General features: G+C 41.6%; 1 protein-coding gene across 2 annotated transcripts in view; it reads left to right on the top strand.

The window, feature by feature from the left end:
• The window catches only part of plxnb2b (plexin b2b), a 113694-nt gene that overhangs the window by 95050 nt on the left and 3587 nt on the right, over window positions 1–15057 (top strand). For both annotated transcript variants that reach the window (XM_030052854.1, XM_030052855.1), the window contains exons 23-36: window positions 934–1034; window positions 1386–1615; window positions 2804–2985; window positions 6807–6873; window positions 7258–7404; window positions 8453–8609; window positions 10247–10347; window positions 11071–11155; window positions 11557–11708; window positions 12052–12212; window positions 13554–13701; window positions 13895–13959; window positions 14155–14230; window positions 14473–14547. In XM_030052854.1, coding sequence (XP_029908714.1) covers window positions 934–1034; window positions 1386–1615; window positions 2804–2985; window positions 6807–6873; window positions 7258–7404; window positions 8453–8609; window positions 10247–10347; window positions 11071–11155; window positions 11557–11708; window positions 12052–12212; window positions 13554–13701; window positions 13895–13959; window positions 14155–14230; window positions 14473–14547 — 1747 coding nt within the window. The remainder of the gene's footprint in view (window positions 1–933; window positions 1035–1385; window positions 1616–2803; window positions 2986–6806; window positions 6874–7257; window positions 7405–8452; window positions 8610–10246; window positions 10348–11070; window positions 11156–11556; window positions 11709–12051; window positions 12213–13553; window positions 13702–13894; window positions 13960–14154; window positions 14231–14472; window positions 14548–15057) is intronic.

The following is a 15057-nucleotide window of genomic DNA, read 5'->3' as shown; positions in this document are numbered from 1 at the left end:
CCTGCCTGTGTAGCGTGCATTACTATCTTAATAATGGACCGGTAAAATAACAGTGACATAGTGCGCTGTTGACTTCAGATGTGGTTTTTGTTTGTCAATTGCGCAATCACTTTCAACTGCCTGAAGATAGCAAAGTGCCAACAGTGTACCTGACCACACCTTGTTTTAAGACCAACTCGTCCATAGGTGCACAGATGGGCTGGTGGATGACTGCATTTCTTGTGTGGAACCCAACTTTTATATTCAAATTAGAGCAAAAAATTATAAATGTAAATTAAATATAGGGCAATGTGTCTCTAACCTTCCATTTTCCTTTTTCCAAGCACTTTTTCTTGCAACTGAAACTGATTACTTGAATGGTGACTAAGCAATATTGGACTGACTGTACTACTAACTTATAAGCAGGCAGTACTTTATGCAGTCTAGCTTAGGTTGTTTAGTGTAGCTGTCACACTCATGATAGCTGTATTAAACACTGATCACTATGTATGCCTGGTTATGTCATCAATTATATCATTTTCCTGCCAAAGTTGACATTGTCTTGGCTAATGTGAAGTTGTCATAACGAAGACAAATGTCAGCTTTGCAGGGAAGTTGGCATAATTCACTGAAGGACACTTAATGACAACAGCTGTAAATATTCATTAATATTCATGTCAGCTGTCATGTAACAGTTACGACAATGTTGTGTAAGTCATATTAACACCACATTAAATAAAGTATTACCCCATTAGACATCAGTTTATTTACAATCGTTTTTTTCATTCTGTTCATGACCCACAAATGGTCTTTCATCAGTAATTAGACCCATCAAAATATTTCAAAGAAAGAGAAGAGTCCTCTGTGGGTTGCCATTTATCCATTTTTGTTTTCATGAAATCATTTGTGTGTGTGTGTGTGTGCGTGTGTGTGTGTGATTTGGCATCTGTGCAGGAGGAAGAGTCAACAGGCGGAGCGGGAGTATGAGAAAGTGAAGCACCAGTTGGAGAATCTAGAGGAGAGCGTACGAGACCGCTGCAAGAAAGAATTCACAGGTACCATCAGTGCACAACATTACCTCTAACGCCCCACAAAGGATCCGTGGCTCTGAGAAGCCATAAAGTAATGAAGTGCTTCATAGCTCTGATTACATTTCTTTGATCTATTGTGCTGCAGAGCATTGAATAAATTTCCCGCTTAACATCATGTTATCATCATCACAAGGAGTAGTTTAGCAGTAAGAGTAATAAAAAACAATCTTTCACAGTTGACATTATTTTCCACCAGTGCACTCCCTTCTCTGCCTCATGCAGACATAATGATTGAGAGGGACGAGGAGCAGGCAAATGACAAAAACCTCCTATTAAAAAGGAATGAGGTGCTATTTTCCAATTTCCCTCTCCCAGACTTAATGATTGAGATGGAAGACCACACCAACGACCTGAGTGAGGGCAGGATCCCCTTTTTGGACTACAAGACCTACACCGACCGCGTCTTTTTCCTGCCCTCCAAGGACGGTGCAAATGATGTTATGATCACCGGCAAGCTGGACATCCCCGAGTCGCGGCGGGCCACCGTGACCCAGGCACTCAACCAGTTCTCCAACCTGCTGAACTCCAAGACCTTCCTCATTAATGTAAGAGACAGTCATGCATGGACATGCATATTTACACGGTCACCAACGGATGCCACATGATCAGATTTTTGGTAATCTATACCAGTGATATTCCATGATTATTGATACCTGATTCAGATAATTCAGCCCATACTCCTTTACTTAAAAACTTTGTATAAACATTAACAAGTAAACGGAAACTGGTTCAAGTATTTAAACATACAGGCCACAATTTAAGAAAAAAAAAAAAAGCAGCCCAACAAAATGCTGATTTCAACCTAGAGGAAGTGTATGAAATCTCCTGCTGTAAAAATAAATACAGTGGTTTGATTGTGTGCTCTTACTTTGACAGTCATGTAAGTATGCCTGTAACTTCAAGTGTTTCAGTATTTAAACATACAAACTAAGGCTACGTTACCATAAGAATAGAATCCCAGAGTTAGGTATCAGGTTGCATCGTTACTACCAATATTAAAAACACTAGTATCGGTGTCATTTTCAAAACTTGAAAATGACTTGGTCTTGACTTAATACCCAAGTATCAGTTCTTGTAACATCCTTATAGTGAGTCATGGGTCATGGTCGCTGACTTTGTCTGCCTGATGCTGAATAAGTAGCTACACCCGCACACACAATTTCCCACAGTGCTGTGCTGATGAATTAAAGGGTGCTTGAGCTCAGAACCCCAGAAAGCCAACAACTGTTCACTGTAAAGACTGAAAAAAAAAAGATGTGGATAATTGTGCTGAGCGCCCACATCATCCATGGTCCACAAGGCTTTCAAACTCTACATTAACCACACACCATGTAGGTTCATTTCCGGGCTGTCTTCGCTTGAACTCAGAATGTGGTCGCCTTGCTGCTAGAGTGGAGTACAGTAAGATGTGAGGAACAGAATAATAGGAAAGGGAAGACTTGTGAACATTCTTAATAAGCCAGTATCCCTGGCACAGAAACACTCTCTGAGGTGTTATCTACATACGTGTGGGTGATTACTCCTCCACTAATTAGTATTGGTTCTAGCCCATAGTATTTTAATAGGGCACAGCTAAATTTACCTTGATGATTACTGTTGTTGTTATTGATTACACTCTCCAAAGCATACTACAGTGGATGTGTTTGTGTGTCTGTCAGTTTCTGCCTGGCTGATTCATTTCACACATGTCATTTGTCTGTGTCTTTGCATTACATTCACGTGTGTGTATATAGTTTATCCGTACCCTGGAGGGCCGTCCAGACTTCAATGCCAGGGCCAAGGTGTACTTTGCCTCACTGCTCACTGTGGCTCTGCATGGTAAGCTGGAGTATTACACCGACATTATGAGAACGCTGCTGCTGGAGCTGATGGAGGAGTACGTCCACAGCAAGAACCCCAAGCTCATGCTGCGCAGGTGAGCTAGCAACACAGCACTGCTCAGGACATACTAGTGTTACCGATACCAGGATTTTGACTTTAGTACCAGTACTCAGTTTAGTATTTAAAACTTATATCATTCTGGGGCTGGGTGATATATCAATGTAATATTGTTTTTTTTTTTGTTTTTGTTTTTTAAGGATTATAGTAAAGGAATACTGTAAATTACATTAAAGAGATGCATATTCCAATTTCAAATAAATTGCAATGCAATTTATTTGTCTGTTCTAGCTGCTCTATTATTTGCCTCTATGCTCTATTATTTGTTCTAGCTGCTCTGTTATTTGCCTCTATGTCCACATTACCAATGACTGTTGGGTGTTAAGAACTTATGAAAGTACTAACATTCATCCCTGTAATATCATAACAATATTGATATTGAGGCATTTGGTGAAAGATATTTTGATGTTTGATTTTGTCCGTATCACTCAGCCATATACAACAGCAAACTACAAACCAGCGGTGGAAAGATACTCAGATTTGCTCAAAGGTGTAGAAGTATTAGCAGGAAAATGTACATGATCCTGAAAAGTAAAAATGGCCATTGGAAAAAATGGTTCTTTTCAGTGTGTTAAATTATTGACCTGCAAGATGTCCTTTATTGTAGTAATTGTAACTGCTTCACATGCCAGTGTTTGTGTTAGTTTCAAGTCCTACAAGACATCACATTTGATGTTTTGCATGTAAAAGTGCATTCTGCAAAGTAACTAGTAACAACAGTGGCCAGATAAATGTGGTGCAGTAAATAAAAAAAAAAGTATATTTCCCTCTAAAATGTTGTATAGCAAAACTGAACCACTTAAGTAAAGTGGCAGTACATCAAAACTATACTGAAGTGCAGTGCTTCAAACCACCAAGCAATGTGTTGTCAAGCTTGGACAGCTTTTAGCCACTTTCACACAGGGGTTGTCACATGTCATTTTGGATGTCCTTCTTTGTCAACTGTATAAACAAAATGTTCCATATTTCGTTCTTGGCCCCAGTTTTATCAACCACTGTGGGCCAAATGGGATTCATTTCAAGATGTGGAGGACTATTTGACACCGTTGCCCTGTTTTCACCACTGCAGTCCATTATCAAGAAGCAAATTGCAGCACTGGATGTCTTTTTTCCCCCTTTACATTTACTTAACATGAGTCCATCCTCACCTCCTTCTTCACCTGCCCTCTGGTGGTAATCCTGAAAACAAATTCACCTCGCTGAAAATACTTAGGATATTGTACGATGTTTATAAAACCAATGAATTAAGTCTTCTGCAACAGTGTTTAGTTGGTGATGAAAGTGCAGTTATTCTGGCAGCACTAATAGATACACATGTAGAGTACATGTTTTCCTATTTATAGAAATTCGATTATTTTAGACCACTGGTGAGGCAAATCTGAACATCTGTTTTCAGAGTTGATTTGCCTGTCATGGTAGCCATTTATGGGTTTTGTGTAAATTTGCCTGCTGCGTCAAAAGACTGCAAATGAATGAATAATTTTCTTATTCTAACAGGCGGAAAATGGAGCGGTTGCACTACAGGCTAGCTGGCTGTAGTCACAAATAACCATATGGATCATGTTTATATGGGCCAGTTTCCCAAACATGGATTAATTAGCCTAAACCTCAGTCAAGACAATTTTCCAATGGAGATTCTTGATGTAAAACAATGTTCATTTTAGAGCTTTATCCTGTTTATTATGTAAACAAGTTATATAATCAAGCACTGATCAGAACCATGTGTATCTATAGCAGCCCTCTCAGTGTTGCCATACTACGGTATGGTAACCCAAATCCAATTAACACCCTTTTGACTAAGAGGAGAATTATAAAGTTAACAAAAATGAGATATCCAGCATATGACAAATGTTACACCTGCTCCTGCAAATTAATTGCATTTGGCATGGGAGCAAAACTCAGTATTGTATTGTATTGGTCAAGTTTTTGTAATCAATAATTTGCATGTTATTGATTATTTTAAGATCTTTGCTTGTCAAATATACACTGCTGACAATACAACTGGCTTTTCTTCAGCAGTGTTTTCTCCCTTTGCCATATCTTGTAATTCCAGTGTCATTTTGCTGCTTCTTTCTATGGACATTAAAATAATTCATGTGTGTTATTGTCCTTGAGAAGAGTCAGTCACTCCGAGTTCACAGTGTCACTTTCTGTGTTTCACCGCTGTCTTCACCGCTGTCTTCACAGTAATGATTATGTCAAGGTCAAATTGTCCATTAACGCCCCTGCCCCTCAACCCCCCACCGTCAGGACAAAGTTGTCTTACAGTACACTCGCTCATCAGTACTGGAGGGGTTATGCAATCTGAACAGTCAACTGTTCCCCGGCAGGCTGTTATGCAAGTACACATCTCTAATTATCCCTCAATGGAGAGGCTCATTATGCTGATTAGGCCATTGTGCCAACACAGGCCCCCTACATACATGATTGCTAATTAGGCATGCTAACAGCTAACAAAAGGCCCCACCAATTGATAGCCAAACTCTAGAAAGGCCAATCCACCAAGTGATATTCTTTTTGACTTTTTGAATTATAAAACTTGACATTTACAGGCTATGCAGAGATGTGCCTTCTTGACTTTTGCCAGAAATAGCATCTTCAGAAACTAGTTTTTTAGTTGTTAATTTTTCAGACTCATACAAGGAACAGGGCATATAATCAAGCAGCTGTTGTTTGACGGGTCCACTTTGACAGTTTCCATAGAGACAACCTCTTGTGCTCAGCGCGCCAGACTGAGTGTTAAGGTTTTAACAACAGGCTTTGCGTTCTTGCTCCCCGATTTGAAATTATGAAAACGGCATGGTCTGAAATTACTAATGGAATAAGTCACACATTGATGTCTATACCATTTTCTTCTACATTTCTTTGCTATTTGTAATCACATGCTTTTATCGATGTCTTTTGATTTTGCCCACAATGAAAGTTATTCTAATGACCTATGATTATGTGGATTTTTGAGCAAAATTGTGCCATTAGGAAAAAAATTAATTAATTTTAACTTCTATACCCCAAACATAACCTCCTCCAGCCATTGAAAGTGTAGATACCATTGTTGCTAGTAAGTCATCATCTAGGCAATTATCTCTAACATTGTTATAAAAGTGGGAGAGGAGAATGCTCCCATATAAATTATCTACTATTGATTTCAAAGGTTTGGTAAAAGCTTAGAATCTGACAGTGTCTATTTGCAGGTACTTTCCAAAAACATATAGTAGAAAGGTGCTATAGAAATGCAGTCCATTTACAATTTACCATTTTACTATATGTCCCCACAGGAAAGCTGTAATTATGGTGAATTTTCAAGTTGAGGCTCCACAATGGCACAGTGAAACCAGACGTCCACCTGCGGCGAGTTTTGCTGCTGCAAAGTGCAGACAGCCTGAGAGAGCTTTAAAAATGAGCACAGGCTCCTAGAATCTCATAGCTCAGTAATTCACATACATAGGGTTTGTACATTTAAAAATAAATTATTACATCCGTTCCACACTGGAATGTATGAGCAAATGCATTTCTTTTTGTCAGTCCTTTTATTTTTCTGGAACATAGCCTGCACGCTTTGGTGAGGTGAACTATGACGAACAAGACAGACAAACCGCCGATGTAAGCCTAGCACCAAACTTAAACTTAATTTAATACATTTATTTGAGTCGTTGCAGTGTGAGTACTATTTTGCATTTGAAGCGTTTGAATTGTGTCTATTCTATCCTATTCCACACCAGCAGCCCAAAAGCATCTGGTGCTCTTATTGTTAAAGCAGGAGTCAGAGGCACCAATATTAAAGTGCTGTGTGTTTTCCAGGTCAGAGACAGTGGTGGAGAGGATGCTCTGTAATTGGATGTCTATCTGCCTCTACCAGTTCTTGAAGGTAACACATGGGCTTTGGGTCAAATATAACGTCTCAGCAAATTGTACTTGATAATATACTGTATTAATCATAACGATAAGGCCAACTTGCCACAGACATACTTTTTGAACAGGTAAATTGATCCAGTGGTGATTTATCTTGCATTTGTGATGCATTTCATTACAGCTATAGTGTATCTGCCCAAGTGCCTAATGTATATTAAAGGACATGCTAAAGTATTAAACGCTCTTGGGTTCAATTAATGGATTTCTCCACTTGTATTAATAATGTCCATTAATCTGTCACCTGAACCACTAACCACTGCACTCGGCAAAGTTCTGAGACAACTTTTGAATAGCTGTGTGTGTCGGTGCGCTTGTGTTTATGTGTGTGTATGTGTACCAGGACTCTGCAGGTGAGCCGCTGTACAAATTGTTCCGAGCCATCAAGCACCAGATCGAGAAAGGGCCCGTGGACGCCAGAGTGAAGAAAGCCAAGTACACCCTCAATGATACAGGCCTGCTGGGCGACGACGTTGAGTACTGCGTCCTGGTGAGACTGACACAGACACACTCACATGCACTCACACAAAACCCACAGTCGGAAAAGCTATATACTTTGCTTTGCAATTGGATTGTATATTGTGCCTGGTGCACACCAAACACACACAGACGCGCGCACACACACTGAGCAGTTGCCATGGTAACCACCGACAACCCCCCAGGCGACTACCCGCTTTTGTGTGACATCCATTTTCAGTGTCAATGTTCTCGGCTAGGAAACGACACAGGCGACACATTCCAATATAGCACTGAAAATGCATCGCATAGGCGCAAGTGGCACCAGCCGCTACAAGCCCTGGTGCACAAGCTCATTTCGACCTTCCACAGCGTCCCTGCGTTGCATCCATTTGGGCACTACAACTGCTATAGGGAGTGAAAGTAGCCTGTGTTTCGCCCAGCGTCATGTTTCAATAATGGAAGCTAATGTGAACACAGCTGTTTTCTGTTAAAGTCAGCAGAAATAAAGAGACCCGTGGGTAATGGCGTTGTCGAGGACAATTATCAAATTAGGCTGAATTACACGTCTCACACTGTGATGGATCGCCTTCTGTGATTGAGTTTCAGAGGGAGAGAACACGATGAGCTCGACCTCACAGGCAGACCCAATATTTCCTATTCATTGTCACTCACAGCAGGCTCTTCCCCACTCATTTCAAATGGAGACAGGCTTAGGAGGTTGCCATTTAGATTAGATTGCCTGTCTCCTGTTTGGTCAGCGAGTTATTTCCTGACAGAGTGACAGGACTGTGAGAGGTGCACTGTGTCGTTTGGGTCCGAGTTCGCTCCCACCGAGCCGTAGTCATTAGCCGGCCAAGGTGACAGAGTCCTGTCAGGTGTCACCACATAGTGTATGTGTGTGCTTACAAAGGGTGGTTGCCATGACGACATGGCCACCGAGGGACTTAGTGTGTGAGTGGGTGGGCGCTCTGGCCATGTGTGAATATCTGTGTGTTTGTGCCCGTGTGTGCGGGTGCACTATGTGTATTCTTAATGTCAGTGCATGTGATTGTGTTTGTGTGTGTGTGTGTGTTTGCCAGACGCTCCAAGTGCTGGTGCATGGCGAGGGTCCAGACGTGACGCCCGTCAAAGTGCTGAACTGTGACACCATCTCCCAGGTGAAGGAGAAGATCATAGAGCAGGTGTACAGGAACCTGCCCTACTCCCTCCGGCCCAAGGTCGACAGTGTTACACTGGGTGAGTGGAGGGCCTCCCATGCGGAACAATGAACTGGGGAAAAAATAAATAAAAATATAATAATGATGAATAATGGTAATGGTTACAGGGAGTGTGGAGGATGTCAAAATGGGATTCAGTGATTTCAGTACTGGCTGAAATAATGTTTAATCAAGAATGTTTTATTTAAATAAATAAACATTAAATTATTTATTTTATTTAATAGGTGGATTTAAAGATACTCGTTCTCCCTCTCTCTCTGTCTCTCTCTCTCTCTCTCTCTCTCTCTCTCTCTCTCTCTCTCTCTCTCTCTCTCTCTCTCTCTCTCTCTCTCTCTCTCTCTCTCTCTCTCTCTCTCTGTGGAATGCAGAAGACATTACTGAGGTTGATGAGTTATTCAGTGTCAGCGACATACAGAACGCCCTCATCCCTAAACAAAGTTTTGCTCGCTACTGTAGTCAGAAACCTTGGGGATTCACTTGAAAGGCTAAAGCTCTATAGACATTTTCCAACATCAAAGACGTTTTTTATTCCCACGCATGCTGTAGATCTCATTCCTTTATACATTTTAGATAAGGAGCGATCCATCTTCTTTCATGATGAATCAGAAAGATAACCCCCCCCTCTTACTGGTGCTTGTAAATGAATAATATGTGGCAGATGGTGTTGAGCTTAGGTTTGCAGTGGTGTAGAATATTTCCAAATTGTGTTAATATTTTGGTCTTTGCCAGCTGAATACAGTCAGACCAGCCTCTTTGATTTAGAGCTGCCATAATAAACTGGTTTGCCAATACAGCATCCAAACAGCTGAGGTGTGTTGCTGAATCCCTGGACAGTAAGATAGATAGATAGATGGGATTTATTTCAGAACACACACTATGGGTAACATTTTCAGGGTAGTATTGATCTGTGATGTTTAATTTAGTTTAGTCGCATAACAATGGGGATATGAGAACATTCAATAGTAAAACAACCTTGTATTTACAATTACAGTGCAGGAGGAAAAAAGCCTAAATGGCTCATTCAGAGTCTTCCCTTTATTTGAGCAAGTTTAAAAAAAAAGCCATGATTACTCGTTGTATGAAAAGATAAATACATACACAACACATAACTAATATATTCATATACCCAAAAGAAACAACTCAGACATTAAAAATGTGAAGTGAAGGAGAAGAACAAAAAACACTGTATGCACACATATGCACAAGAAACAGTGCATCCTTGCATAAGCTTAAAATGTAATTTTTCTTATCTTTTTTTTTTTTTAATAACCAGTAAAGACGATAATAACTTCAGCATCATATCCAATTATATCCATAAATGTGGATTTCTAAATTTGATGTGAAGTAAATGAACACCTACACCCAGTTGCTTGGAAGTGAGCATCTGATGATCAAATGAAAAGGGTGTGGAAGGTTAATGTTTGTAAAAATGAACATTTTTTTTTGAAAGATTTACTTTATCAATAGGCAGGAATTGTTTTTTTTTTTTTTTCTTTAAAGATGTGTGGACTTGAGTCGTCTGTTAGAAAGAAATAAAAGAAATGCAAAGCTTTATAACTTGCCTAAAACGGTGCACCTCCTGCTACTGCAGCAATGTGATAAGGCAAGAGACAGTTTTGACTTTGATTGAGTTGCTGTTCTTGGCCTCTACCACAGAGTGGCGCCCCGGCTCAACAGGGCAGATCCTGTCAGACCTGGACTTGACCTCTCAGAAGGAAGGCAGGTGGAGACGCATCAACACCTTGGCACACTACAACGTGAGTATTGACACCATTTAGCCTCTACCATCCGGTCGGAATACAAATGAAACAAGCAAGAAAGCACATTAGAGCCATTTTCCTTCACTGTTTATCTTCCTACCTTCTTCTTAGCCTGCCACCACTAGGCAATAGGATGAACGTGGTCCTGGTTTCAGCTCTTATAGTGACACCAGACCACTGAATCTACTTCACACCGTATTGATTGTTAGCAAATAGAGGTCACGCACAGATTTCCCCTATTTATCCTTTTTTTCCCCCACTTAAATCCACTTCTTGCTAAGGCGCTCTCTTCCTTTTGTCCTCTTTGCTGACCTCTTGCAGTTGTTTTTGGAGCAAAGCCTCGCTGCTAAGGATTCATTGGCTGTGTCGGAGTAGTGCTGGTCACACCGTTTGTGAGGTCAATAATGAGTGAAAGCCAGAGAAAATGGCCCGTAAATACCCCAATAAAGACCCAGTATTGCCATCCATCCGTATTGATTAGAAATTAGTTCTGGGGTGTTAAAAGAGGCTGACCTCAGTGGTGGAGCCTATTAAAATCGTGGCGGTTGGGGGGGGGGTGATGATTATGCATGTGCACTTGTACACAGGCATGGATGTGCCCATGCAAGCATTTGTGAATAGGGTCAAAATGGAGACTTTGGGAAAAATAGTGTTTGTGCATGTTTCTTTAAAAAAAAAAAAAAGAAAAAACGCTATGTTGTGTGTTCTGCATTCTTCCAGGTGCGAGACAATGCCACGCTGGTCCTGTCCAGAGTGCTTCACACTCAGCAGAACTACGACCAGAACCAGGAGAACCACGAAGAGAGTAAGTGCCTCTTCCACAAGCAGCACAAACATAGATCAGCTGTAAACTCAGAAATATAATGCCTGCCTCTGTCATATTTCCTCAGGGCTTTTGTCAAAATCCCTGCACTGATTTAACATGCTAATATGTCTTGTTTTATGTATAGCACCACACTTTGAGATTCCATTTGTAATAAGATGCACTTTTATCTTCCGCCCCTATTTTGTGTATATGTGAAAATAGTCTGTTGTTTCAAACATTTCCACTTGGATATTCTCTCTACTTTCGAATTCAGTTTACAAAACATGTTGCCATTTTTATCCTTTTGAATATTTTGCGAGGATAGCTCTTGGAGCGTGCATGAATAAATCAGGAAATTAGAATTTTTAAAAGAAACTTTTAAACGGTGTTTTCCCCCTCAGGGAATGCCCTGTTGGAAGACGACAAGGTGTTCCACTTGGTGAGGCCGGCAGACGAGCTGGATGAGATCAAGTCAAAGCGAGGTAGCATGAAGGACAAGTCGATGACCAAAGCCATCACAGAGATCTATCTGACACGACTTCTCTCTGTCAAGGTACATTTATGAAGTATTTCATTCAGGCTGGGAAGCTGTCGATGATTACGTCTGAAATTTGGACAAATACAGCATTTTATTTCTCTTTTCTGGTGAGGGTTTTAAGTCAAAAAGCTATATTTAATTAGTTATGCCCAGACTCGGATGGTGCAGCAAATTCTAACACACCAGAAAAGAAAAGCCTTCTGCTGCTGCTGTTTTGAGTAACATGCCGTTTTTCCTTGGTGGGCCGCAAATCTATCCTCACAATGCGTGCAATTGGACATGCCTTGGGGTCTTGAGTTTGCCGTTGCTCTCTTTCACAGCTCTACTCTGTCTCATGCTATTTTTCTGGCCCTTTCAGGGAACGCTGCAGCAGTTTGTGGACGACTTCTTCCGCAGTGTGCTGTGCTCGGGGGCAGTGGTGCCGCCGGCCGTCAAATATTTCTTTGACTTCCTGGACGAGCAGGCTCTGAAACTTGACAACGTGGATGAGGAGACTATCCACATCTGGAAGACTAACAGGTAAATTACACATGTATGCACAGAGGAGCAAACTCACCCCTTAAAGTCAGGCCATTTGCATGCATTGTGTACTGTGTTCCAGAGGAGAAGTCGCATACTCTTTCTTACTCTCACACACACACACAGCTGTCTGAGTATGACACCGACAGACCCACACACAAATCCCACTCCCTGAGATAACTCTCCAAGAAATTAAACTTACTTATCCAAGAAACAGCTGAATACAAATGCACAATTTCAGCTCACTTAGTTTGCATTTGCAATCCCCATGCTCCCGTGTGACATTTAAGTGCATAAATTAGTGTCACGTTGGCTAAGGCTCAAGCATACAAGACGACGCGTTGCATGTAGATGCCCGTGATTGACGTAAGGCTGGCAAGAGAGGCACCCCGCGCAAGGAGGACTGGAGACAAGCGATTTAATTACTTACTATACTCCACACCACGGTCCGCGTCCGCCTGTTCTGTTTATCAAATCAACTGAGGGCCATGTATTAAATATGAATGTGTGTATATCAGCCATAACAACAAACAAACATGGTAATTATGTCCCTAGCTAATTTAATTCTGTGATTATAGCAACATTCCTTTTTTTCCCCGCTTCTATTACATTCTCTGTGCAGGCGTCCCCAGAGATGTCACGGAACCGCTGTGAGTTTATAGCGTGTATGTTCCGTGTCTCAGATGGCACAGCATCTGCGCTGATCGGGGAGGAGAGTTTTCTGGAATCTATTTAGGAGCTCTCGCACGGAAAGAATTGTATGGAGGACGTGTTTATGTGGTCGGAATGGAAATTGGCGAGAGTACTCAGGCATACATTATCTAGTTAGTGCTTTAGGTTGTTAGGCTACAGAGGATTTGAATGGTCAAACTTGTGCTATTACTTCGGCATTTCTAATCACCATTCATTAAGCCAGGCAGCCAGGAACGCAATGACAAGGATTGTTTCGCATAGATTTGTTTTTGTTACCGCACGCCTTTTAAATACTACAGAATACATTTCTCTCGGGGTGCAGTTTACATTGAACAGCGTTTCCTGTTGAATAAGCGGTCAGTTTAATTTGAAATAGTAACGTAATTTCATGTTGAGGGGAAGTGCTGTAAATACCCCGACACCAAAACAAAAACCTTTTCTACATCTTTGCTATTATCTTGTTCCGCGCTCAGTTGCACCTCAGAGGCAAGTGATCTCTTACACAAAATGCCTCCCGGACTCATACCGCATCATATAATTACATTCATAGCTGCAATGCAGTTGATGACATTTTCCCCGTTCTGCAGTAATCGTAGTAATAATACCAACCGTGATGATAGACTTGTCTCCCCTCCTTTTTCCATGCAGCCTGCCTCTTCGATTCTGGGTGAACATCCTCAAGAACCCCCACTTCATCTTCGACGTGCACGTGACAGAAGTGGTGGACGCCTCGCTCTCCGTCATTGCCCAGACATTCATGGATGCCTGCACCAAGAGCGAGCACAAACTCAGCCGGGTGAGTGGAAGCAGGGAGGAAGACAGATGAGATAACGGGGCAAAGGGGAAAGAGGGGACAGGTGAGAAAAGAGGAGGTTGAGGAGAGCCGGGTGGATTATATGAGAAGTAAAGGGGAGCGGGAAGAGGAAGGTGTAAGGTCAGTGGCTATAAAGTGCCATTGTTCTCACAGTTGTCTCCGTTTTTGCCCGTAGGACTCTCCAAGTAACAAACTACTCTATGCAAAGGAGATCTCCACTTATAAGAAGATGGTGGATGAGTAAGTCCTGTCAGCGCTGCTTAATTCAGAAACTCATCTCTTTATAGTTCCTGCTTAAAATGCTGATGCCTTCTGAAAGGTTTGTCAATATCAATTGCATAGTGATAATCATCTAATCTCTTGTCTCCTCTTCACGTGTTTGTGTGTGTGCGTGCATGCGTGTGTGCGTGCGTGCGTGCATGTGTGTGTGTATAGTTATTACAAGGGCATCCGGCAGATGGTATCTGTCAGTGACCAGGACATGAACACTCATCTGGCTGAGGTGTCACGGGTAAGAGACACAGTTGTCATTTTGTGCTCTCACTGTCAGTTACTACACACTGTTAATTACCTGACGCTAAATAATGAAAGCATGCTCTGTTGCAAAGGGTGGTGTGTCTGTTGCCTACATGACTGTTGTGTTTTCATTTTCAAACCTGGTGCCTCAAAAAATTGTTGTATGCATTTTGTACAGGTGTTGTTTTTTGTTTCATTTTCCCTTTTAACCTTTAAATTGTGTTTCATGTCCTCCAGTCTCACACCGACAAACTAAACACACAAGTGGCCCTCCATCAGCTCTACCAGTATGCCAGCAAATACTATGATGGGGTAAGAGGCCCTCTCCTCCCTATCACACCCAAAGGAGGCTATTCCGCTGAATGCACTACTGCCCACCATATTATTGGCTTTCCTTTTTTCCCTCTCTCCACTCTTGATACAGTATGCCAGAAGAGTGATTGTATGAAATTTTAATTGAAAGCATTTCTGTGGTACATGAATTGGAAAATTGCTCTGGGAATTGATTTTTAGGCGTCCATTGTGCATTGCCACTTGAGGTCACAAAAAGGGGGGGATAAACAAAACCTAATGAACAAGTTGGATAAACAAATAAGGCTGTCAGTCTCCCTGAGTGGGGCTCATAAACAATAACAGCCTATATGACATGACTGTTGATGTCGAATAACGCTGTCCTCTCCCTCCCACTCCCTGCCCCCTTTTTTTAATCTCCGTTCCCTCTTATCTATCCCTCCCTCTCTTTGCTTTTCGGCATTCTTCTGGCACCCTCCGCTCCCCCACCTCGCCCTCCTCTCTCCTCTTTCGTCATTATTTCCTCCTTCT

The sequence above is a fragment of the Myripristis murdjan genome, chromosome 6, assembly GCF_902150065.1.
Source record: "Myripristis murdjan chromosome 6, fMyrMur1.1, whole genome shotgun sequence".
NCBI lineage: Eukaryota > Metazoa > Chordata > Actinopteri > Holocentriformes > Holocentridae > Myripristis > Myripristis murdjan.
This window is presented reverse-complemented; position numbering and strand designations above follow the sequence as displayed.